At 40.4% G+C, this 27,314-nt stretch overlaps 1 protein-coding gene across 1 annotated transcript; it reads right to left on the bottom strand.

Annotated features, from left to right (window-relative positions):
• Positions 1–27,314, bottom strand: Rad51c (RAD51 paralog C). The gene is made up of 9 exons (XM_060387050.1): positions 27,110–27,314; positions 25,830–26,088; positions 24,820–24,986; positions 20,608–20,741; positions 19,019–19,150; positions 13,192–13,258; positions 11,968–12,028; positions 3,742–3,802; positions 1–2,360 (listed from the first exon to the last, which is right to left on the bottom strand). Exons 1-9 carry the CDS (start codon positions 27,225–27,227, stop codon positions 2,259–2,261), a joined length of 1,101 nt encoding a protein of 366 aa, XP_060243033.1. The 5' UTR covers positions 27,228–27,314; the 3' UTR covers positions 1–2,258.

The following is a 27,314-nucleotide window of genomic DNA, read 5'->3' as shown; positions in this document are numbered from 1 at the left end:
TTAAAGTATAAAGGCGTGTTTATTTAGGGCAGCTCTCTGGTGGGTTCATTGGTCCCAAAGAACAGAGCTTCAGAAGTAACCAAGCAGAGGAAGATGGAGGGGAGGGGAAAGATAAAGAATGAGCATGTGCGGAGCAAGAAATGCAGAGGCACAGAACCAAAATGTCTGGATTATATAGTGACATGCCTCTGGGGGACAGGAAGCCCCGTTCCTGGGCTACAAAGTTCAGGGTAGAGGGTGGATATGCTAGCCATGCCCTGTAACAGGTAGGGACTAAGGGATGCTGGGAGAACCTGGAGGCCAGGTCCACTTTGAGCCACTTGTCCTGGGTCTAAATCTGAACACCTTTGAGGGCTTCCATACAGCTGACAAACACATAGACATATAAACACAAACACTTAAAAAGTCTTATAGTGTTTTATTCCTATTATCTTTTTAGGTAACTGACAATAGAAATTTTCCAGTCTGGATTGTAAATACAAATAGGTAACATGAGGTCAACTTTCCACATTACTCAAAATAAAAACACATTAAAATATGATTATAGAACAGTGCTTAGAAAATCTTTTCGGGAGCCAGAGAAATGGCTCAGTGGGCAAAGCACCTGACATGCAGCATGAGGACCCCATATAAGGCTGGTGCGGCGCAGCACATCTGCTAACTTCGGTGCTGGTGGGGAGACAGGCAGCCCTCTCAGTCAATGGGCTCCATGTTCAGTAAAATTTTTTTCTTAAAATTCAAGATGGAGGGGCCAAAGATGCTCAGTGAAAAAAGCACTTGTATGCAAGCCCAGCAGTCTGAGTTCTATCCCCATAGTTCACATGTATTGCTACACACTTGTAATCCCATTGAGTGAGATAGTCAAAAACAGAAAGAGCAGTCAAAGTGTGCAGAACTGGAGTGTGAAACGACAGAAGAAACCCTGCCTTAGAGGCAAGGTGGAGGAGCTGGAGGGATGGCTCAGGGGTTAGGAGCATTTTTAGCTCTTGTAGAGGACTGGGATCTGGTTCCAAGCACCTTCATGGTGGTTCAATATCATTTTGTAATCCAGTTCCAGGAAATCCACCACCCTCATCTAGCATTTGTAGGCACCAGCACACAGACACAGTGCACATAAATACATACACACATAAATCAAAAAGTTCAACTCCCAGTGACCACATGGTGGCTCACAACCATCTATAATGTCATCTGCTGCTCTCTTCTGGCCTGCAGATAGAGCACTCATAGACATAAAATAAATAAATCCTTTAAAAAAAAGTGGAAGGAAAAATCAACTCCCAAAAGTTGTCCTCTGAGCACATGGGCACCATAGTGCACACACAGGAAAGTGTGGGTGTGTCAGGGGCTATGCAGACATGCCCTGGATTACAGTGTGATCTTGCTGGAATGCAGACGTGTCCTTAGTACACACCTTTAATCCCTAACAATGTAGTCAAGGTTAATTTGTGGAAGGAAGCACCCATGTTTTTGAAAGTGATATCTAATTGGGAGGCAGACAAAGTGATGAATCAGAGAAAGATTTGACAGAATAAGAGATGTTCAACTCTTATTCCTGTTCAAGAGCAGGGAGGAAAGAGAGTTGACTTGAGAGAGCAGTGCAGAGGAAGGAGGAGAGGGGCAGTTTGTTTGTTTTTGGTGTCTTTAGGAAGGAGGAGAGGGGCAGTTTGTTTGTTTTTGGTGTCTTTTCTAGACAGGGTTTCTCTGTATATCCCTGGCTGTCCTGGACTCACTTTGTAGACCAGGCTGGCCTCTGCTTCCCCAAGTGCTGGGACTACACACGTGTGCCACCCGGCCCAGATGAGAGAAGAGGCAGTTTTAGTGAGACAGTTGCACAAAGATAGGCTGTAGAGACAAGATAGACACAGGTGAAGATAGAATGAGCCAGAGAACGAGAAGCCACAAGATTAGAACATATTGCCAAAGTTAGTATGAGGCCAAGCAGAGCAGTTCCGGCAAAAGCCAGTTTCAATCAGTCAGCTGCGTCAAACCAGCCAGCAACAGTCAGAGAGAACTAGAAACGGTGAGCTTATTCAGCAGTAAGTCTCCAAGATGACAATTACATCTGACAACTAAAAAATGCTTTTACAGGGGAGAAGATTCTGCAAATTATTTTTCCATTCACATCATATAACTCTGATTCATTCGTGCCACAGTAACTGTTCATATTTTAAAGTATAAATTACTTCTGTGTTCCACTTCTACACACTAAATAACACATCATCAGTTTAACTGGATGCGCTGACATTAGTTTTGGGTCAGCATTCTTCCTCTGGTTCTCGTGACCGTTTCCTGAAATTCAAAGAGCCTTCTGTCTGCGATGACGTAGTGGTGACAACAGCATCTCTAAACCCCTGAGGCTGTAAGATGAAGAAATACACAAATACACAAAAGAACAATTAAAATAAAGAATAATTTTCCCAATAGTTTTAAAATAACTGATAAGCGATTTTGTTCTTGGGAGATAATTTATTAACCATTGACTAGAGGATAAACTTCGCAGGTATTCCAACCCAGAGTTTAATAAAAGTATATATTCCTTTTTACACACATGATACACACATAAAAATAACAGTGCATAAAGACGTTTTAAGACTAGACCTGAAGTTCAGTGGTAAGCTCTAAGTTAACACCAAAAAGTTCTCCAAAAATAATCCTAAGAACCCTCTTTTGGGAGAAGTGGAAAGAAGTTTGTACTGCCATTTAGGCACTTTACATAATTTCCACAGTAAGATATTCTGCCTGGCATGTGGTATGCATCTGTGATAGCATCACTAAGGCAGTGGAAGCAGGAGGGTTAAAAGTTCAAGGCCAGCCTAGAAAACACAGTAAGACGACTTCTCAAACAAGACAAAATATTGAGTACAGGTCAGTATAAAAACTAAGTGGAAAATTCACTTTCAGAATTCTTTCCACTTTTGTTTTTATCATTATAATAATAAGATGGCTGCTGAGTGTGGTGGCACACACTTTTAATCCCCGCACTCAGGAGGCAAAGGCAGGTGGATCTCTGAGTGTGAAACCAGCCTAGACTACAGAGTGAGGACCTAGACAACCAGAGCCACAGAGACCCTGTCTCAAAACAAAACAAAACAAAACAAACAAACAAACAAAAAAAAAAAACAGCCAGGTGTGGTGGCACTCAGGGAGGCAGAGACAGGTGGATCTCTGTGAGTTCGAGGCCAGCCTGGTCTACAAAGTGAGTTCAGGACAGCCAGAGCTACACAGAGGAACCCTGTCTTAAACAAAAAAACAAAAATACCCCCCCAAACAAAACAAAAAACCCACAAAAACAAACAAAGCAGCTCAAGGTCATGCTCAACTATGTAGTGAGTTTGAGGCCAACTTGGGTCTGGAGACCAGTGATGCAAATGCTCAAGATATTAACATTTCAAAATTTTCTATCTACAGACGAAAATTATTAATATTGGTGTATTTCTTTCTCTTTTCTTTTTTATTGTTGTTGGTATTTTTGAGAGAGAATCTCACAGTGGCTTTCTGAAAACTTGTAAAATAAAAATGTGGAACTTACATAAATATTTCTTCTGTTTTCAATGTTAAAACTTCATTTCAATTGTGACTACAGTACTCTCTAAGTACTATTTTGGTGATGTTCTCACATCAAAACTAGTCTCAAATATGCTTGCTGCTTAATAATTAACAGAAATGATCTGTACATGACCTCTTCAGATAATTACTCCCATTAACACCAAAATCCCACTCTGATTAAATAATACTGACTGTGATCTGAAATGGTATCGTGGACTCCTTCTGGCTTGGTGACTTGTACAATGTTGCAAACCTGCTTGAAGGAAAAAAATTATTATACACACATACATATATATATATATACATACACACACAAAAACACTGCCTTCATTAACTAGGTCACATGACTGAATTCATAATTTAAATGTACCAAGTCCTGTACTATAATTCTATCATGTGTTCTCAAGAACACAAAATGGAAAGAAATATATAAAAAACAAAATAAAACAAAAACTTCCCTTACAGGGCACCTCTGTGGATGCCTTCAGTCTCAAGTAATCAGAGGAAGAATTTTTTTTTAATTCAGGAGTTTAAGGCCAGCCTGCGTCTTAAAACCAAACCAAACCAAACCAAACCAAACCAAACCAAACCCAGTGCATCCCTTTAATCCCAGGCAGCGGCAGGTGGATCTCTGAGTTCGAGACCAGCCTGGTCTACAGAGTGAGTTTCAGGACAGACAGGGGTACACAGACAAACCCTGCCTGGAAAAACCACAAAACAGGAGAAAAAAAGAAAAACTGCTGGAAGCAAAGATTAATAGTACTGTCATGATGGCACATATCTATAACCTTTCACACCTAGAAAATGAAGGCAAGTCAAGAGCGGTACACCTGTATACCAGCACTCTGGGAGCAGATGCAGGCAGATCTCTGAGTTTGAGGCCAGCCTGGTCTACAAAGCAAGTGCAGGACAGCCAAGGCTACACGGAGAAACCCTGTCTCAAAAAACAAAAACAAAAAAAATCAGGAATTCAAGGTCACCCTCACTATATGGAAAGCTTAAGGCTCTGAGCTACACCATACCCTGTCCTTCCACAAAAAGTAAGTAGGCATGCATCCACATGTTTTAGAAGATTTATTTTTATTATTTTTAATTGTGTAGAGGTATGTGTCTACATGTAGGTAGGTGCACATGGGTACAAGCACCCTCAGAAGCTAGAGGCATCAGTTCCCTTGGAGATGGAATTATAGACAGCTATAACCCCCCCTGATATGTGTGCTCAAGAACCTACCTTAGGTTCTTGAGAAGCACAGCAAATAAATGTTCTTAATGATTGAACTCTCTCTCTAACAGGTTTTTTTTTTGTGATGTAAATAAAACTGCAAGCTGAGAATAGTTAAGAAATAATCATCAGGCGCTGAAAAGATGTCTCAGTGATTAAGAGAACTGACTGGTCTTCCAAAAGACCTGAGTTTAAACTCCAGCACCCACATGGTAGTCGACAATTGTCTGCAAACCCAGAGTCTGACACAATGCAGGCAAACCATCAGCGCGAAATAAATAAATAAATAAATAAATAAATAAATAAATAAATGAAGAGAGATAATAGTTAAAGCTTTCTCTCTCTCTTTAGTTTTTCGAGCCTGGGTTTCTCTTGCATGTATGCACAGGCATGTGAGAGGCCAGAGGTTGAGTCAAACATCTTCCGTTTTTCTCTGTTTTTTCAAAGTCTTTCACTGATTCTAGGGTTCAACGAGTCTGCTAGATTTGCTGGCCAGCAAGCCCCAGGGATCCTACTATTTCTTACTCCCAGCTCTAGGATGTCACCATGCCTGACTTTTTATGTGGGTGTCGGGGACCCAGACTCAAAAGTTCTTACGCCTGCATGACAAGCACTGTACAGAATGAGTCATCTTCCCAGCTCCACCATCTAGACTCTTAATAACTACACTCAAACAATGTTAACAGCAAGCACATAACAATCTTTCAAGTTTCTGGTAAGGAGCTTGGTGTGGTGGGGCACACCTGTACCTGCAGCAGACAGGTGGGCTGTAAGAACTGTCAGCTCAAGGACCACCTAGGTTACAAAACAAGGGGACACCCTACATAAATGACCCTGTTTCAGAAAAGAAGAATCACTTTTTTTATGATGATGGAAAATGAACACAGGGACTCACATACGCTAGTCAAGTGCTTCTCTGCTGAGTTACTTCTACCACTCTTAATTACTTCTAAAACACATTAGCCATTCACAACAGCAAAAAGACTGAAGCAAGAGTATATACTATGAGGTAAATAAAATGTGGATTATATAATAAACATTAATTTTTATGATAAAAATTCTGACATATAACTAAAAAATGAATAAACTTTGAAGACATTATTCTACGTGAAGCGAGTAAATCAAATATTGTGTAACTCCAATCATATTTGGTTCTTAGAGTATCCAAATTCATAGACAGAAAGTGGAATAGTGGCTGCCAATGACCAACATTATTGTTACCAATGATCAACATATAGTGAAGGGAAGATGAAAAAGTTCTGGAAATAAATGGTAGTGAAGGCCATAAAGAATATGAATGTATTTAATGCCATCCAACTGTAGAAATATGGTTAAAATGTAGTAAAATAGACAACTTTAATATCTATTTTATTGTAATTGTATGTAATATAGATTCCAACTTAACAGAAAACAATCACAGACCTCAGGGTTAGGGAAGTTATAAGTTTCTACAGAATATAATACTCATTCGTTTTAGTTTTTGAGACAGGATTTCATATACCCAGTGTAGCTTGAAATGCACTATGTAGCCAAGGATGGCCGTGAACCCCTAATCTTCCTGCCATCACCTCTCAAGAGCTAGGATTATAAGCATATACCACCAAGCCTGGCTTACTCACTTATTTTCAAAATTCAACTTGAAAAAGAACACCTTGCTCATTACTTATTAACTTTCCTAATTTCAAAAATGCCCCTCTCCTTAAGCATAACTAACAAGAGAAACAATCAAAGACTGTTTTTACTTTGAAAACAGTAGAATTGGAGCTTGAAAGCTGGCTCAGCAGTTAAAAGCTCTGGTTGCTCTTCCAGAGAACCCAAATTCTTTTCTCAGTCCCCAAATAGAAGCTCACACCTGTCTGTAACCCCAGTTCCGGGGAGTTTCCTCTGATCTCCGAGGGCACTGCACACACATGCAGGCAAAACACCCACACACCCACCATCCCCCAACACAGAAAACAAACGTAAGAATCCAAAATGTCATCAACTCTCTAAGTTCACATAAAAAGTAACTGCTGAGTGACATATAAAAACAACAAGAGTGCCGGGCAGTGGTGGCGCATGCCTGTAATCCCAGCACTAGAGAGGCAGAGGCAGGTGAGTTTGAGGACAGCCTGGTCTACTGGACAAGTTCCAGGACAGCCAGGGCTACACAGAGAAACCCTGTCTCAAAAAACAAAACGAAACAGAACAACGACCATGAAGGTGAGTGTGACTCAACAGGACAGTGTGTGCAGGACAACTGCATTAGAAGCTGGGTGTGGTAGGGCCTTTGTTCCCAGGGAGGCAGAGCGCTGTAAGTTCAGGGTGGGCCTGGTCTACAAAGTAAGTCCAGGACAGCCAGGACTACACAGAGAAACCCTGTTTCAAAAAAGCCAAAAAACCGGGGGAACTGTAGAGAGCTGCGGAATGCTGTGCCTTAAAGATGGAGCTGGTTTCCGCCTTCCACCTTCCTGATGGTGAGTGCTCTCTGTCACAAACAACTCCACATTTGGCTAAGGCTGAGGATCTGGCTTGCTTCCATGTATGTGGACCTATCTGCATTGCCCACGTGGCATGTTGGGGTTGGCTACCCAGAGGCTATTTAAGCTGTAGGCTGGCTTTCCCCAGGGTCAGAAGATTGTTCAAGGTTCCTGAATAAACTGCATTGAAAACAAACAAACAAACAAACAAACAAAAAAACCAACACACAACTTCACTAGAAGTACAATCAGAAAATTTCACAGTGCTTTACAGTTAGTGTTCTACACAAACATATAATAAACGCAAAATATATTTTAACCACTCTTTTTAGAAAATTGTATTTTGGGAGTTTGGATTTTCTTAAGGGAGGCAGTACTAGAGAGTGGACCATGAACAATGACTTAGACAAGCACTACCCTGACTAAACTATACACGGAGTCCTAAAAGAATCACTTTTTTGGGGGTCAGTGAGAGGGCTCATAAGTTCTTTTTTGGTTTTTCAAGACAGGATTTGTCTGTGTAGCCTTGGCTGTCTTGGACTTGGTTTGTAGACCAAGCTAACCTCAAACTCAGAGATCAGATCCACTTGCCTCTGACTCCCCAAGTTCTGGGACTATGGGTGTGAGCCAATGTGACCAGCTGGTTCACAGGTTCTTGTCACCAATCCTAACCACCTGAGTTCAAGATCCCTATGACCCATATGGTAGAAAGAACCAACTAACCAACTCCCAAACCATGCCATGCACATGTATGTATGTATATATGTATGTATATGTAAGTATACATATGCCTATATACACAAACACAAAATAAACACATGAATATGCAATAATGAAAAGCTTCCACTTTCAACTCAATAAAAATCAACTAATCAGGGACAGGTGCGATGATGCATGCTTGTAATCCCAGTACTCTGGGAGGCAGAGGCAGGCAGATCTGACAGTTCAAGGCCAGCCTGGTCTACAAAGTGAGTCCAGGCTACACAGAGAAACCCTGTCTCAAAAAACAAAAACAAAACAAAACAAAACAAAAAGAGGGGGGGCTGGAGAGATGGCTCAGAGGTTAAGAGCACTGGCTGCTGAGTTCAATTCCCACATAGTGGCTCAAAACCATCTATGATGAGATCTGGTGCCTTCTTTTGGCATGCAGGTGTATATTCAGATACAACATTGAGTACATAATAAATAAATAAATACATCTTTAAAAAAGAAATTAGCTAATCTTTAAGTCATCTCACATCACTAGTATATCCAAAAAGGTGCCAAGTACATCTGAATTTTTTGAGGAAATTTATCAAGAAATAATAATCTCTCATGCTCACTCACTGTCAGCGATAGGGAATAATGGGCTGAGACAGTATTGCCATGTACCTCAGGCTAGCCTTGAACTCACAACCTTCACCTCAAATGCAGGGATTATAGGTGTGTAATACCATGCCCCAGGCAAAATAGTTAAGATTTCAAAAAGACTTTACAAAGTTAGTATGAATCCTAACATCAAACAGGTATGCTGGCTCATGTTTATAAGGCTAATAAATCAAGAGGCAGGAGGACTGCTAAGAGTTCTAGGCCAGTTTGGGCTAGCTAAAATAAACGGGAAAAATCATAAAGTCAAAGGGAATTGATTAAGCTTTCAAGTTACAAAATCCTCTTTGAATTTCTAGGTAAAACATTTTGTATGTCATATCTGCATCTCAAAAAATCTTTTCTTCAAAGAGATCTTTTCAAACTAAACCAGAAAGAATCACTTGGCTCATAGCCCTAGCTGAGATGAAGCTTAGCATATGGCTGAACTACATAGTTTGGGTCAGGAAGAAACAAGACAGAAGTACAATTTGTGCTCTAAAGCTGAGCACACATATGAAATGCTGTGTGGGGGTGTGATGTATTACTCCACTCTACCACCAGATCTTCTTGGCAAAATGTGGTATAATTCTGAACAATCTTAGCCTCATATTATCATAAAATGCAAATTGGAGAACCCACATAATATAAGGACACAGACAAAAATCATTTAAGAATCATTGGAATGTCATTCTGTCATTTGTTGAAGGTTAAAAATCAGACATTACGGGGCATGTGTGGTGTTTCATACCCTTAATGCCAGAGGCATAGGCAACCTGGTCCACATAGAAAGCTTCAGACCAGTCAGAGCTAGTAAGACACATCTGTCTTAAAGCAAAACATAAAATTAGATGTTACTTGTGAATGATGGAGGTTAGGCCATGATAGTGTCTAAGTTCAATTCACAACATTGATTTGTTAGTTAAGGCTTTCAGTTTTTGTGTTCAAATTTAAGTGTTCCTTTTTATAAATTTATGATTTGATTTTGCACTTTTAAGAAAAGATTCTAAAAAGCATGTCAGTATGTCAGTGGCAGAGTGCTTGCCTAGCACTACCCCGAGTACCAGAGTAGAAAAGTAGAGTGCAGGGTACCCTCCCATCATAGCAGCATCTACAAGGTGGAGGCAAAGGTCTCAAGAACTAAAGCCATCCAATACTACCTAGTAAGTTCCAGGCCACCCTGTACCACATGACAGCCCGTTTCAAAGAAACAAAGCATGTAAAATTTTATGCAACCTTATTGATGGACCTATAGGTCAATGGGAGAGCATACTTAGCATGCCCAAAAATCCTCCGGTCAATATCTAGCACCCCAAACCCAAACCAAACCAAACTCCCATAGTCCCCACATGCAAAGATTTCACAAAACTTTAAAGACAAAGCCATTAGGTTCCAAATAATAAAGAACCAAAATATCTTAATTGTTAAGTTACTAAGCTGGTTCAATTCATTCTCATTATCATAAAGCATGCACAGTAATACTGTCATATACCTACATACTTGCAAGAAACAATTTGGAGGAAAGGTACTTTACTAGGGAAAAAAAAAAGATAAAAGCAGTGTGTTCAGGTTTGTATGCAAAACTGTAATCAGGTTCTAGAAAACAATTACAGAAGAAAGGGAAAAAATCCATACCTAACTTAGGTTTTAGTGACTTGAAGCTCATGCTGACTTCACTTCTGCAAAATCTTTTAGAACTGATTCGTGCAGGTTGCATCTCCTTTACAGATGCTATTTCCAAAAAGCCCCCTAACTTCCTTTTCAAAGTATAGACTGTAGGGGATGGAGAGGTGGCCGAACAGTCAAGAGCACTTGCTCTTGCAGAAGACAGGTTCAGTTCCCAGCACCCATGAGGTCGCTAACAACCATCTGGAACTCCAGTTCCATGGGAACCCAAGGACTTCTAACCTCTGTGGGCACCAGACACACAAATGTTACACAAACATACATGCAAATACAGGTAGGCAAAATACTCACATAAAACAAAATAAATCCATTTTACTTATTAAATAAAAGCTGGGTGTGGTGGCAAACTACTTTAATCCCAGCACTAAGGAGGTAGAGGCAGGCAGATTTCTTTGAGTTCAAGGCCAACTAGCCTACACAGAGTTTTACGTCAGTCAGGACTACATAGAGACTCATTATCAAACCCCCCTCCCCTCAAAAGAATTTGTACATGAAACAGTTTCATGATATGGCTTTGTTTTCTTTTTATGCGGTCTCACTCTGTCCTAGGCTGGCCTGGAACTACGCAGTCCCAGTTAAGCCTCAAACTCAGGCTTTTCTGCCTCAGCCTCCCAAGTGCTGGACTTAGAAGACATGTGTCAACATACTTAGCTACAATATGGATTTGAAAGAGCATTAGAAGGTGACATGTACCCGGGTGTGGTGGCACATGGCTCTAAAAATAACATCTGGGAGGCAGAGGTAGGCAGATCTCTGTCTCTATAAGCTGGAGGACTGCCTGCTCTGCAGAACTGGACTTCAGAACAGCCAGAGCTCTTGTTACAAAGAGAAACCCTGTCTTGAAAAAAAAAAAAAAACAAAAAACACAAAACAATCCCCTTCCCCCAAAAGAGGTGACATGTAATGATGTAATGCAGGGTTGTTTTTTTTTTTTAATATAGTATTACTAGGATCAATATTGCCCTACATACTGCCTTGATTTCCCCCTTTATTAGAGCACTTCCATACCAAGTTCTCTAGGTTATGCCAATTAATCACAAAGCAGAATGGCTGGTATAAATCTGACATTTTTTGAAGTTCAGAATAAAAGACTTCATAGCTTTCAATGGCCTATTTTAAAAGAAAAGGAAAGCTGGTTCATTCACTTGCTCAGCAGCTTTAGAAACAAACACAAAGGCTTCATGCTGACATGATTTTATTTTAAAGAACAATACTTGTGAAAGGCAGGTAAATACATGGGCAATAAAAGGTGACAGACAATTTCATGCAAGAACTATATTAAGCAACTAAGAAAAACCATCCTATTTTCCATATATATTAGTCCTAACGCTAACCTCAAAAGTTTTCCTTTTGTCCTGATTTTATTCTTCTTTCAATCCCCTCTGGGAACACAGAGTACCACCTCCTTCTTCATGGCTAATAAGTAATTTCAAAGAATATCAGAAGGTAGCAATTCCTTAGCCACCTACATGTTCCAGGTGCATTCACCCCATCATTTAAATACACAAAGAATTCCCTATGTAGCTGAATGTGCAGTATTAACAACGTGTTTCTATGTTTGCTCTAACTGATGTCAAACAAGGCAACAAAAGCAGTGGTTTATGGGTCATTGCAAATCTCAAGCTGGGGAATAAGGCTAAAAAAACCAGAAAGTGTTCAGTATAATTACCATGATATTCTAAATTATGAACTTATTTCTATACTAACCTTTGCTTTTGTTCCCAGTGAAAAATTAGCCTTATTGTTGCAGCATGTCCCCAGCTTTCCCCTGAAAGAAAACAAAATTAACTCTATAGTATCTTTAGAATTTTTTAAGCTGCTTAGAATGTCTAGTCAAATACAATCTTACTTTACCAAATTTAAGATAATATTCTTGGTTTCAAAACCTGCAGGACATGGTAAGATCCTAAGAATATTAGTTTTACTTGTCTAAGAAAGCAATGCAAATCATCATCCTCTATTTGTTTCATGAAAATATCAGTTTCAGTGTATTACCAACCTTCCATTCCATAAAGCCTGTTATATATTTCTGACACCCAGAAACAGGGTCTCATTATAGTCCTGGCAGGCCTGGAACTCCATATGTAGACCGGCTGGCCTTGGATTAAGAGAATTCTGCCTGTTTTAGCCTCTGGAGTGTTGGGGTTAAAGATGTGCAACCATGGAGGTTTCATTATGCAGTTCAGGCTTGCCTGTGACTCCTGGGCTCAACAAACCCTTCAGCCCCCTCAGTGGCCGGGGCTATAGGTCTGTTCCGCCATCTTTGGCACACAGAATATTACTGGATTTCAGTGGAAAAAGAACATGAAGCATTGTGTTCTAATAAAATCTAATAGTCATACCTGTTTGCACCATTATTATTTATATTTAAATAAACTCATTCTCCTTCCTGCCCTAAGACTGAGATCTGCATGTCTAGAATCCTATTTTGAATATTTACTTCTCAGGTTTCTGACTCACAGTTGTCAGAAGGTAGCGGTTCAATAAGTGTGATCAGTGAATAAGACAGTCTCTGCTTTCAAAAGCTTATAGTATTCATCAAACATCAAATGAAAATATAGAAAAAATGTTAAAATAAAAATGTTTTATCTCCACTGGACGTGGTGTCACACACCTTTAATGCTAACACTCAGGGAGGCAGAGTCAGATTTCTGAGTTTGAGGCCAGCCTGCTCTACAGAGTGAGCTTCAGGACAGACAGGAATACACAGAAAAACCCTGTCTCAAAAAACCAAAAACTGGGCCAGAGAGATGGCTCAGTGGTTAAGAGCACTGTCTGCTTTTACAAAGGACCTGGGTTCAATTTCCAGCACCCACATGGCAGCTCACAACTGTCTGTAACTCCAGTTCCAAGGGATCTGACACCTTTCACACATTAAAAAAACAAAACAAAATAAAAAACAAAAAAGCTTTATCTCATTCATTTACCCACCTAATGCAGGAACAAGAAATGCTTGATTTTTATCAATCTTTGTTGTCATCTGATTAGTTAAAATAACCTATAAAAGCAAAACATAAGAAAGTTAGGACATAAAAATTGTATGTAAACAGACCTATGAATTTACTATTTTGAAGTTATAGGAATATAGTAAGTTAAAGAAAAATATCAGAGTTTGGAGAAATGACCCAGTGGTTGTAGAACTCAGATTCCATTTCCAGAACTCACATGGTGTCTCACAGTCATCTGTAACTTCAGTTTCAGAAGACCTAACATCCTTTTATAACTTCCTCTGGTACCATGCACACATGGGTATACAGACATACAAGCAAGCAAAACTCTTATACACAAAAAAAAAAAATTAAGTAACTCTGTAAGAATACATTTTTTTTTCTGATAAAAGGAAAAGGATGAGAGGGATATGCTCTCTTGTTCGAAAATTTAAAAAGAAAAAACTTCTGCGCTTATTTGTAAAAACATACTCTCAGAAAACAAGATATAACTGACCAGAAAAATCTGCAAGAACAAAGAATTATTTTCTTTCTTTCTTTCTTTTTTTTTTTGGGGGGGGGGGGGAGGGTGGGCCGTGGGAGGAGGTTTGGAGACGGGTTTTCCATGTAGCCTTGGCTGTTCTAGAATTAGCTCTGCAGACCAGGCTGGCCTCACATTCAGAGATCTGCCTGCCTTTGCCTCCTGAGTGCAAGCATCTATCTTACTTTTTGAGACAGTGTCTCTCATTGAATCTAGAATTCCTGTTTGGGTTAGCCTGGCTGGCTGACAAAACCCAAGGATGCCCTGTTGAAATCCTTTCCCCACCGTGACCTATACCAGTGCTGGGGTTACAGGAGTGCACTGCCATGGTTTTATGTAGGTGCTTTTATGGGGTTTTAAACTCAGGTCTTTATACTACCAAAGCAAACACATTATCCACTGAGCTATCTTTCCAGTATCCCTCCTTCAAACTTCACTTTCTAAAATTCAAATTTTAAATATAATTTAAATTTAACTTTCAAATTATAATTATAGTGACACATGCCTCTAATCCCAGCACATGTGGACAGAGGCAGGTGTTAAGGCCCACTTTCCCTCCTATTCCTTTAGCATAACTGCAGCCACTTTTGTTTCAGGCCTACTAGCCACATTATCTCAGCTTGTTGCTGACAGAGAAGAATCTCTGTGCAAGATCAGGTGGATCAAAAGCCATGTTTATGTTCAGAAAACTCTATGAACTTGTTCCTAGAGATTCTGCAGCCATAAGCACAGCTGGCCCCAGCTGCCAGGCATGCTTTCAAGGTTAGCTAGAACTGCTTTGTCTAGTTAGCAAAAATAACAAGTCAGAGCCTACCATCCTGTTCCACTGTCAGACCCCCTATATGAGCTAATTGCGGTTCTTGCCTATATAAGCTGACTCTGAAGAACATTCAACAGTACATTGTTCAGCACCTGAGTCTGAACTGCATTCTGATAGATCAGTCTTGGGGTGTGCATTCAATAAACCATCCATATCTGACTGAGATCGGTGTCTGAATAGTTTGTGTAGCTATTACTGAACCATAACAAGTATATCTCTGAGTTCAAAGCCAGCCTGTTCTACTTAGAGCATTCCAAACAACCAAGGCTACACAGGCCTGTCTCAAAAAATAAGTAAGAATTTTGGCTAAATATGGTGGCACATGTCTTTGATCCTAGCACTTAAGCAGTAGAGGCAAACTGGGTGTATTGGAGCACCTCTTTAAGCTCTCTGAAGCCTTTAGGCCCAGTTAAGTGCTTTTTTTTAAATAAATTGCCTTGGTCATGATGTTTTGTCACAGCAATATAAAAGTAAGACAGGTGGGCAGTGGTGCACACTTTCAACCCCCAGAACATGAAAAGCAGAGGTAGGCAGACCGCTGTGTTTGAGACCACCCTGGTAACACAAGTTCCAGGACAGCCAGAGCTACACAGTAAGACCTTGTCTCCAATAAAAAAAAGAAACAGTAAGATCAAGAGTTCAGGGTCAGGGATAAAGAGATGGCTCAGAGGTTAAGAGCACTGGCTGCTCTTCCAAAGGTTCTAAGTTCAAATCCCAGAAACCACATGGGTGGCTCACAATCATCTAAGATGAGATCTGGTGCCCTCTTCTGGTGTGTAGGCACACATGCAGATAAAACACTACAAATAATAACTAGGCAGAGGTACCCCACACACTCTGTCTTTGACCCCAGCTCTCAGGAAGCAGAGGCAGGAGGATCGAGTGCAATGCCTGCCTGGTCTACAGACAGCTAGGGCTATATAGAGACATCATCTCAACAAACCAAAAACAACAGCAAAAAGAGTTCAAAGCCAATTTGAGCTAAACGAGACCTTGCCCTGAAAAAACAATAAACTCCAAGTGGCTAACAAACATCTCTAATTCCAATAGCCTTTTCTAGTTTCCTTGGATATAGCATGCACATGGTGTACAAACACACATGTAGGCATAACACCCATCTTTTATATAGATTAAAAAAAAAAAAAGCAGTAATCAGGTTAACAAAAAAAAAAAAACAGGCTGTATTTTCTTCAGAATTAAAAGTATTGCTAATCATCATGGATGAAACAGTCTATGGAAAAGATTCTCCATTTTGGCAAGTGGAACTTGGATTGTTACTAAACGTAGGTTCTTGGGTATGCAAAGCATATACTCTAAAACTGAGCTACATCCCTAACCCAAATATTATCTTTTAAAATTTGTTCTTATTTTATGTGATGTATCAGATCTCCTGGGACTGGAGTTACAGATGGTTGTAAACCCCCAGTCAGTGCTGAGAATCAAAACTGGGTTCTCTGAAACAAACAGCCAGTGCTCTAAACTGCTGTACCACCTCTCCAGCCCCAACCCTTGAAATAATGTCAATACAGTTGGTCCTCCCTTGGGGAGGGGGAGTTAAAAATGTATTTGAGAGCAAGATGGTGGTGGCACATGATTGCAATCCCGCAATCCCAGCACTCACAGAGGCAGAGGCAGGGAGATCTGAGTTCAAGGCCAGCCAGTCAGGTTTACAAAGCCAGTCCAGGACACCTACCCAAACAGTAATTTTATTTTAGTTTTTTAAGATAAAGTCTTAATACATAATTTTTCAGTATAGAAGAGTCCAATTTTCTGGTTTCTTTTGATCCTAATAGTGAGTTTCAGGGCATTCAGAGCCATATAGTGAGACCCTGTCTCTCAATCAATCAATCAATCCTCAAAAAGGGGATGGAATGAAAAAAAAAATGACTCAGCAATTAAAAACACTTGTTGCTCTTGCAAAGGACTTGAGGTTCAGTTCCCAGCACCCATGTGTCAGCTCACAACCATGCCAATTCAAGGGAATCTGATGCCTTTTTCTGAACTCCACAGGCACCAGGAGTACACACAATACAAAGATCACACAGGCAAAACATTTATTTTTAAGAACAACATACTTCCAGGTCAGGCATGGTAGTACATAGCTTTAATCTTAGCACTTGGGAAAAAAATACTAGGAGAATCTCTGCAAGTTCAAGTCCAGCCTGGTCTACACAGTGAGTTCTAGGCCAGCCAGGACTATATAGTAAGATCTCATCTCAAATGAATAAATCTAGGGAGAATGTATTTTCAAGGAAGGATGTGATAGGTTGGTAGGTAAAATGCTGGCTATACAAGTGTTAAGGACTTGGTTTGAGTGGATCCCCAGAGCTCAGGTGGAAATGCCACATGCAATGACACTCTTATAGTCCCATCACTGGGCTTATTGCCACCTTAACTGAACTGCCAAGCTCTAGGCCAATCAGAAACCAAGCCTCAAAAAAGAAGGCAGATGGGCTGGAGAGATGGCTCACCGGGTAAGAACACTGCTTGCTCTTCCAGAGGTCCTGAGTTCAATTCCCAGCAACCACATAGTGGCTCACAACCACCTATTATGAAATCTGGTGCCCTCTTCTGGCGTTTAGGTGTACGTGCAGAGAGGACATTGTATATAAATCTTAAAAAAAAAAAAAAAGGCAAACAACTCTTGAGGAGGGTCTAAGGTTGACCGCTGGCCCCCAGGAACACATGCATACACATGTACAGACAGACAGACACACAGATAGGGGAGAGAAAGAAAATACACTTTCAAACACCCTTTCTGAGGGTTATTAGTAATATAAAACATTTAAAAGAGAAAGGAAACTTAGGAGAGATGGCTCAGTCAGTAAAAAGTACTTGCTAAGCACGGAGACCTGAGTTCAATGCACACCTACAGTCCCACAGCTGAGAAGGCAGAGACAGGCAACCTAGACAAATCTAACCTACAGGTTCCATGAGAGATCTTGTCTCAAAAAATTAGTTGGCTGGATGGGTATCCCACAAGTTCTCCTCTGATTTCCACATGTGCACCAATGGCACATACACACACATACACACACATACACACACACACACACACACACACACACAATTTTAAAAACAATGTGGACAGAGTGAGGTGGCATACACCTGTAATCCTAGCACTTGGAAAAGGCAGAGGCAGGTGGAATCTCTGTGAGTTCAAGGCCAGCCTGGCCTACAAAGGGAGTCAAGGACAGCCAGGGCTGCCTATAAAAACAAAACAAAACAAAAAGTTGCAGAAAACTGAGGAAGATACTCAGTGCTGACCTCTGGCCTCTATAGGTACACACATACCTATACACAGGCCTACGAACACACATGCACACAAACAAAAACCAAAATTGATATACATATAATGGAGAGTGAAAGAACAGGCAAGCTAACTAAATTAATCAGGGGAGGGAGTCCATAGAGCTCAATGGCAGAATGTTTGCTGAGTATATCTCAAGCCCTGAGCTGGAGCAGCAAACAGTAAAATGAGAAAAAACAAACCACCAAAACCTAACAAACTATGAAACTGCAGCCTATTTGTCTGGAGTGCCCTCTACTGGGGGAGCTTCAAGATGCCATCACTAACAATGCTAAATTCCAACCAACAGTCAGAAACAATTCAAAGAGCACCATGCTTTAGCAAAAAGAATATAGCAAAAGAGATGGTAAGAAGGTTCAGGGGGTAAAGGCACTCGCCATGGAGGCTGGCAACCTAAGTTTGATCCCTGGGACCCCATAGTGGAAAGAACTGACTTCTGCAAGTTGTGCTCTGACAGTTTAAGTGCATGCAAGTACATATATACATGTACCCAAAAGAAATAAACAAAATTAATATAAGAATATCTAGAAAAAAAAGTATGTTTTAAATTTTAAACAGGAAGTTCTTTATTTATATTAGGTGTATTACAAACATGTACTAAGGATTTCCTTAACAAGGTAAAAAACAGAGTAACTTAAAAGCGTTTTCATCTTCTACCTCTTTTCTGACAAGTATATTTTTGTCAGTGGGGAGGTATGGTTCCAGCATAGAAATCAATGGCGAACAGTTCTCTCTCTACTCCTAACCTCATATTTACTTCTCCCTTAATATTTCAAATGGAGAATTGGCACTAGGGCCTATATAGTAGCTTAGTAGTAGAACACCTGCTTACCATGCATGAAGTTCTAGGTCTAATCCCTATTGTTACAACAAACAAACAAACAAACAAACAAACAAACAAGAAACTTAGCTTTTTTACAAAATATCTACATTAAAAGCCATGTATGGTAACAAATGTCTGTAATCTCAGTACTCAGGACACTGAGGCAAAAAGATAAAAGAGTTCAAGGCCAGGCCAGACTACATATCAAGTTTTAGGCTATTTATCAAAGCTTTGTATCTACCAAACAGCAATAACAACCATAAACTCCAAACTGTGTTCATGTTAATCAGGCAAAATCTGTACAAATTTAAACGTTCTTTTGAGCAATAATACTTACAGCTAATCTATGATTATTTGCCAGGCTGATCATTTGTTGGGCTAGACCATTTAGTAATCGAGTACGAAGGGATAGATCATCAAAGTCATGACGAAAAGGAAAAGCAATACCATCTATTATTACCAGCTGCACCTAAACACAGAAGAGAGAACGAAATTAGGTTTGAAGTTAAAATTACAACAATAAAACAGCACCCCACAAGCATATTTTATTACATAAATAAATCTTAAAATTGAGGGCTCTAAACTGGGTGCTGGGATGCATGCCTGTAATCTCAGCACTTGGGGAGGCAGAGGTTAAGTGGATCTTTGTGAGTTCGAGGCCAGCCTGATCTACAAAGTGAATCTAGGAATTGCCAGGCTACACAAAGAAACCCTGTTTTGGAAAAAAATAAAAATAAAATAAATTAAAAAACTGAGAGCTGGGGCTGGAGAGATGGCTCAGAGGTTAAGAGCGCTGGCTGCTTTTCCAGAGGTCCTGAGTTCAATTCCCAGCAACCACATGGTGGCTCACAGCCTTCTATAATGAGATCTGGTGCCCTCTTCTGGTGTGCAGGCAGAACACTGTATAAATAATAAATAAATCTTTAAAAAAAATTTGAGAGCTGTAAAAAGAAAAAAAAAAATCTAGCTAGCTAGGTGGGCATTCTTGATGGATCCGGAGAGATGATTCAGTAATTAAGAGTGCATACTGCTCTTACAGAAGACCTGAGTTCAGCTCCCAGCACCCATGTCAGGCAGTTCACAACTTCCTATAACTCCAGGTCTGTCAAAGACAGTCTAGCATCTTGACCTGTGGGTTGTAACCCCTTTGGAGGTTGAACAACCCTTTCACAGGGGTTGCATATCAAATATTTACAATAAAATTCATAACATGCAAAATACAGCTATGAAATAGCAATAGAAATAAGTTATGGTTGGGGATCACTATAACATGAGGAACTGTATTAAAGGGTTACAGCATTAGGAAGGATGAGAACCACAGATCTATGATCTATAAACATAATCCATCCAATGTCCTCCTCTATCCTCTAGTCAGTAGCATGCATTCTGGAGGCAGAGGTGGTTAAATCTGAGTTTGATGGCAGCCTGGTCTACAAGGTGAATTCCAGGATATCCAGGGCCACACACACACACATACACATACACATACACACGCACGCACTTCAAGGAAGTGAAAGTTCAAGACCAGCCTGAATTACTTGAGATTCTGAAAAAACAAACAAACAAACAAAAAAACTACCAAAACAAAACAAACCTACAACATAAAAATTAGTACTACTGGCGTAAGCATATGCACATAGCACAATAGAATAGAATCCAGAAACTTATGTACTTATGATTAAAAGGTATTTTAACCTTAAAACTATATACATGAATATATAAACATGAATTGTATATATATATATATATATATATACACACACACACACATATATGTGTGTGTGTGTGTGAAATATATAAAACTATAAGTAAGTTACAGGGCAGAGAAAGAGACTTTTGAGCTGGCATCAGGTTTATTCTATACCACTGTTTATTTTTGTATTACCAACACTTTCAAAGACATTATTCTACTAGTGCTATCCATACCTTTGAATGATCTGAAAGGAAATCTGGAAGGAGATAGACTTGTGCCAGCAGCTCAGTATAATCATGACAACGAAAATAGTAAATATGGGAAAGAATATTTTCAAGAGTAAAGTCCTCCAAGGCTTTCTGATGTTCTAAAACAAACAAAAAAGCAATCTTAAATAATTTAGTTTTTCTTGTTCTAATAGTCTAACAGTACAATCAGTTACTTTATTTTATGTATATTAATGTGAAGGTGTCAGATCCCTTGGAATTGCGGTTACAGACAATTGTGAGCTGCCATGTGGGTGCTGGGAATTGAACCCAGGTCCTTTGGAAGAGCAAGCAGTGCTCTTAACCACTGAGCCATCTGTCCAGCCCAATCAGTTATATTTTTAAATTCTTTTATGATTTATTTATTTTATGTGCACTGGTGTTTTTGCCTGCATGTGTCTCTGTGAGTGTGTCAGATCCCTTGTAATAGGAGTTACAGACAGTTTTGAGCTGCCATATGGGTGCTGGGAATCAAACCAGGGTCTTCTACAAGAGCTATCAGTGCTCTTAACAGCTGAGCCATCTCTCCAGCCTGATCAATTTTTTTGTTTTGTTCTGTTTTCTGAGGCAGGGTTTCTCTGTGTAGCTTTGACTGTCTTGAACTTGCTCTGTAGATCAGGCTGGCCTCAAACTCAGAGATCCACCTGCCTTTGCCTCCCTGAGTGCTGGGATTACAGGTGTGCACCATCATAGCAGGCTTCAATCAGTTATTTTTAATCACAAAATGGAATACCTTTGTATCCTTGTAAAACAGCATACTTTCTAAAAGAAGAAAGAACGATTGCAAATTCACTGTGACTTGATAATTGATGACCTATAATTTTATATTTTCCACTGTTTCTTTACATACTAGGGGTTATTTACTCACTAGAGTAAAATAACTAGAGTAATAAAACTAGAGTCTGTTTATCTTTTTGTATATCTAGTTACTGATTATTTCCACTGAACAGAAGTACCACAACTGAAGTTTCTTTATTTTGGGAAGTACAAATTAGGAATCAAAGAAAAAAAAAATGTTCCAATGAAGTATACTTTCCATTTAATACTGCTACTTGATTTTTAAGTAGTAATAATATGAAATCTTTTTTGCTATTGTTTTTTGAAACAGGCTTTCTCTGTATAGCCTTAACTTGCTTTGTAGACCAGGCTGGCCTCGAATTTACAGATATGCCTCTGCCTCCTTGACTACTGGGACCCAGCATAATATGAAATCTTCTTACCACCTGGATTTTAAAGTCAGTTTGGTTTAGTGTTCAAAGTCATCCTGGTCTATATAGGAAATTCTAGGCCAGCCAGTTACATGTCTCAAAAAATAAAAGGGAAAAATGGCTCAGTGATTACTGCCTGCTCTTCCAGAGCAATCAGGGTTTGATTCCTAGAACCTATATGGCAGCTCACAGCACGCAGTCACACACACAATGAAGGCAAAAACATCCAAACACATAAAAATCAAAGAAAATAAAGTCAGTGTGGTTTTGAAATGAAAAACTAATTATTGCATTTTAAAATGTTTTTTTAAAAGTATTTTAATGCTATTGGGTGTTTTGCCTCCATGTAAGTGTACCGTGTGTGTGTGTATGTGTGTGTTTGGTGCCCACGGAGGCCAGAAGGGCATCAGACCACCTGGAACTGGAGCTATAAATAGGTGAAAGCTGCCATGTTGGTGCTGGAAACCAATCCTGGGTTCTCTGCAAGAGCAGCAAAAGCTGTAAACAAATGAATTATCTCTTCAGCTCCTATGATGTATTTGATCAATGACAAGATAACCTGAGTTCAATCACTAGGACCCAGAGTGAAAGAATAAAACTCTCTTAAGTTGTTCTTTGATCTCCACACATGTGTATACACAGTAATAAAATGATGACTTTAAAAGATTTATTTATATATAATGGTGCTTTGTCCGCATGTACATATGCGCACCAGAAGAAATTCCACTATAGATGGGTATGAGCTACTATGTGAGTACTGGGAATTGAACTCATGACCTCTGGAAGAGCAGGCAATGATTTTAACAACTAAGTAATCTCTACAGCCTGATAAATGTGATTTTCTGTTGCTCTTTTTCTTTTTTTTCGAGACAGGACTTCTGCATAGCCTTGGTTGTCCTGGATTCAATTTGTAGACCAGGCTGGCCTTGAATTCACAGCAATCTGCCCGCTTCTGCCTTGCCAGTGTTGGGATTAAAGATGTACACTACCTCCCCCTGCTGATAAATGTGATTTTTACAAGAGTCAAAAAAAAAAAAAAAAATCAGAAACTATGAGTTTGAGACCAGCCTGAGCCTACAGTGCCAGATCAGTTTAGCAGACAGAGCAAGATTCTATCTCAAAAAGCCAAATACAAAGTACTTAGAGTTTAACATTATGAAACCAAACCAACAGGGGCTGGAGTTGGAGGTGCTTGCTACTCTGAGTAAGGACCTAGGTTCAGTCCCCAGCATATGTATGCACATTTATACAGAAAACAGGGCTGGAATGAAGCTCAGTGACAGAGTGTTTGCCTAACATTTACAAAGCTCTGGATTTGATCCCCGACACTACAAAAACAACAGAATGAAGAAGAAAAAACAAAAGAGCAAAACAAAGAAATTAGCTGCACATGGTAGCTTGCTCACATCTGTAATCCCAGCAATGAGGCAGGCGGCTCCAGTTCAAGGTCATACTCAGGGAAAAAGCAATATAAGGATAGCCAGGGAACTACAAAACAGGCACAGAAAAACAAAACAAAACAAAACAAAAAACATAAAAAACCTTAATTATAAACTGAGCATTAAAATGTACCTTCACACCCCAGTGACTCAGCACATCTACTGAATACACAGCAACATATTAAGATGCTTATTCAAGTACAGATGAGCCACGAGTAAGACATTTTAGACAGAAGAATCATTTGTCTTCTATCTTTCCAGGGTCTCTGGCCTGGACCCTGAAAACAACTACTGAAAGAGACATATAAGCACCCCAAAGTTCCTGTTTTTAACAAACTGTATATGTACATGTGTACACTCTTATGCAAATGTCACAGTGCATCTGTGGCTGTCAGAGAACAATTTTCAGGAGTTAGTTCTCTCTTTCCACCATATGGGTTCTACGGATCAAAGTCACATCATCACATTTGATGTTAAGAACTTTTACCTGCGGTGAGCCATCTCTACTGGGCCAGAGAGATGACTCAGTGGTTAAGAACACCAACTGTGCTGGGTGTGGTTGTGTGTGCATTTAATCCCAACACTTAGGAGGAAGAGCCAGGGCTACATAATATACATAATGAAGGGACCATTTTTAAAACAAAACAAAACAAAAAACAAAGGCCAAGCACAATAGTGCATGCCTGTAATCCCAGTACTCAGGGAGGTAGAGGCAAGCAGATCTCTGTGAGTTTGAGGCCGGCCTGGTCTACAAAGTGAGTCCAGGACAGCCAAAGATACACAGAGAAACCCTATCTCAAAAAAACAAAACAAAACAGGGGCTGGAGAGATGGCTCAGTGGTTAAGAGCACTGGCTGCTCTTCCAGAGAGCCTTAGTTCAATTCCCAGCAACCATGTGGTGGCTCACAACCATCTATAATGAAATCTGGTGCCCTCTTTCGGCATGTAGCTATATATGCAGACAGAATACTGTATAGATAATAAATAAATAAATAAATCTAAAAAGAAAAAAAAAAAAAACAAAAAAAGAACTTCAACTATTTTTCCCAAGAAAAGTGGTTTGATTCTCATCCATCTCACAACCACTGCATGCTGATCCTTCTGGCCTCTGTGGATATCTGCGTTCGTGTGTACCTCCCCCAACACATTTAAAAAATTTTTATAATTTTATGTTTATTGGTGTTTTGTCTATGTCTATGTGAGGGGGTCAGAAGCCCTGGAACTGGAGTTACAGACAGGTATAAGCTGCCACATGGGTGGGGTTTTTTTTGGTAAAAAAATAAAAAAAGTAATGGCTGCTAAGTTGAATATCATCTAGGTCTGCCATTCCAGCAGTTTGGAGACTGAGGCAGAAGGATCACAGATAACCTGTCACAGATAACCTGAGTTACAGGGAGAGCTCTGTATATCATTTTGTAACAAAAGAATTGGAGTTTAACTAGTTAAGGTTCAAGTTTGGGACAATCTCTTACTGTGATCTGAGACAGGCACAAATACAAACTCTTTGTTACAGAGTACCATGTGTTACTTACCTTCATCCACGTGTGTCCCTGCTATGAGATGAAGGTGCTGAATGCAGGCAGTTGCAAGGCTTACCATTCTCTCAACCATAAAGCTTCCTTCTGTATCAATAAACACTGCTTCACCTGCCACTCCTCCAAAACATTCCGGAATCTGCACATCTACTGCCAACTGCATGCTGTCAAGAAATTGCCAAATGACCAAATCATTATAAAAACCATTTAAAACACCTTTTGTAAGCTGCATATAACCATCAGCTGGACCATCAAGTTTTCTAAATGCACACATAGTACCCCAAGGTAACCGGGATGGCTGACTCTCCATAGGAGCCGCCCCAAGCAATCAACAGGTGACTAGAGTACAGTTAGGATGTTGTACAAAATGATGATTAAGGAACTCTTAGTGGTTTTAGGTTTCTGATAATTGAATGCTTTACATTTTCTCCCTTCCTTTTGAGTCAAGGCTTGGCAGTGTAGCCTAGGCTGGTCCTTCAACCCTCAATCCTTCTATCTGTCTCCATCTCCCTACTGCCATGTCTATAGGAGTGTGCCACAACCAGGTAGATATACTTTTTGGAAACAGGGTCTTCCTATATATCCTGGCTAGTCTAGCAATTCTTATATAGTCCAGAGTATTCTTTAACTCATAGCAGTCCTGCTTCAGTATCCTGAGTGATGAAATTATAGGATTGTGTCACCAGGCCTGTTTCAGAAGTCTTTACCATATATAAATCAACTTTTAAACATTTAACAAATACATCTCAGAACCCAATTAATTAGGAGTGTCTGTTTACTCTAATGACCACACTATATTACAAAAGAAACATTCCTGATATCAAACCATTCTATCCATTTATCAAGAAGATAGGGCACAGAGAATATGAATGGTAAGCTGACTGACACACATACACACCAAATAGTAACATGCATTCTGGTGTCCTAAATACAAACTCACAGCACAATTTTCTTTTAGTTACATAAAATCCTAAGTCCACCCTTAGGCAGAGAACATCCTCTTTTACCATAACTGTGTTTTCCCAACACCTGGCACACCACAGACTTCTGTCGTTTTCATTAGGGGTATTCCACCCCCCAGGATGTTATCCAGTGCTGAACAGAAGGTGATTATGAAGCCCTGGGTGTGCTCTTGCTTAAGAAGTTCCAGAGCTGTGCACTTCTTGGCTGCTACAGATGGACCAGCACATACTGGCTTATTTGTCAGACATTCTCTTCTTACGATCTGTATAGTTTCTAGAGCTTCCTCTTTAGATATCCCAACCTCTGTAAATAAAACCAGAAAGAAAGAAAGAAAGAAAGAAAAACATTAGAGAAACAAAAAGTCTAATTCAGAGCACCGGGGTGGTGGCCCATGCCTTTAATCCCAGCACCAGGAAAGCAGAGGCAAAGCCAGTCTGGTCTATAGATCTAGTTACAGGACTAGAAATCTTGTCTGGAAAACAAACAAAACTCTAACTCAGTAATGAATTATCCAGTTATTTAGTTATTTACTGGCTGGGGATCAAAGCCAGGGCCTTGGGGCATGAGCATCTAGTTAGTGCTCTACCGTTCAGCTTCTGCCTGGTCGCATCGTTACTACATAAAAGTTAAAATTAGGCTAGGGGTGTAGCTCTGTGGTAGTGTTTAACTAGCATTTGCAAAGCCATGAGTTCAAAACCCATCATTTAAAAAACAAGCCACATTCCAGTCTGTCCTCTGGTGAAGAGCAGAGCTGTGCATATGCTACCGGCACAGTGGGTAACAATAGCCCACTTCGGTTTGGGTTTTCTGTACATCAGTGGTTCCCACTTATACGTAATCTGGAGAGCTGTGGGAGAAAAGCTGGGGGAATTCCGTGAATCACGAACATCTTTCTAGGGCTTTCTCCTGGTCTTAAGGGAATGCTCTATCCCTTTTCTGGCCGAAACGTCTCTAGCACTTCATTTCTCGAATTCAATTCCCGCCCCTCTAGAACCTCCGAACAGCGAGAATTACATGGCTCGCGTCTGTTTTCCAATTCTAGAGCCACTATTTCCCAGCCCAGGTATCATGAAACCTCAGGGTGAAGATGCAAGGTTTCTTTCATCTACAGACTGGACGCCCCCCGGGTCCAAAAGACTTCCTTTGTGCACACGTGAGACAATCGTCAAAGCATCCATCAGGCGCGGGCACGGAACGAGTTCATAATTCTCCACCCAGTTGCAGCCACAAGAAAACTTGAGAGCGGAGCCAAAGAGCATTGACGCGGTGACGGGGAGGACGAAGGCGGGGGCGGCGCACCGCGGGGGCCGCCGGGAGTCCTTACCTTTGCTGAGCTCGGAGGGCTTCACCTCCAGGAGGTCCTCGGCCGTCTGGAAGCCCGCGGCCACCAGCTTCCCGCGCACCGCGGGGGACAGCGGGAAGCTCACCAGTTCCCGCTGCATTTCGGAAGCGCTCGGCCCACCCACGCACGCCGTGACGCAGAGCGACAGGGGCCGCAGCCCCGGAGGCCCAAACCCCGCCCGCCCCGA

The sequence above is a fragment of the Meriones unguiculatus genome, chromosome 7 (genome assembly GCF_030254825.1).
Source record: "Meriones unguiculatus strain TT.TT164.6M chromosome 7, Bangor_MerUng_6.1, whole genome shotgun sequence".
Classification (NCBI taxonomy): Eukaryota; Metazoa; Chordata; class Mammalia; order Rodentia; family Muridae; genus Meriones; species Meriones unguiculatus.
This window is presented reverse-complemented; position numbering and strand designations above follow the sequence as displayed.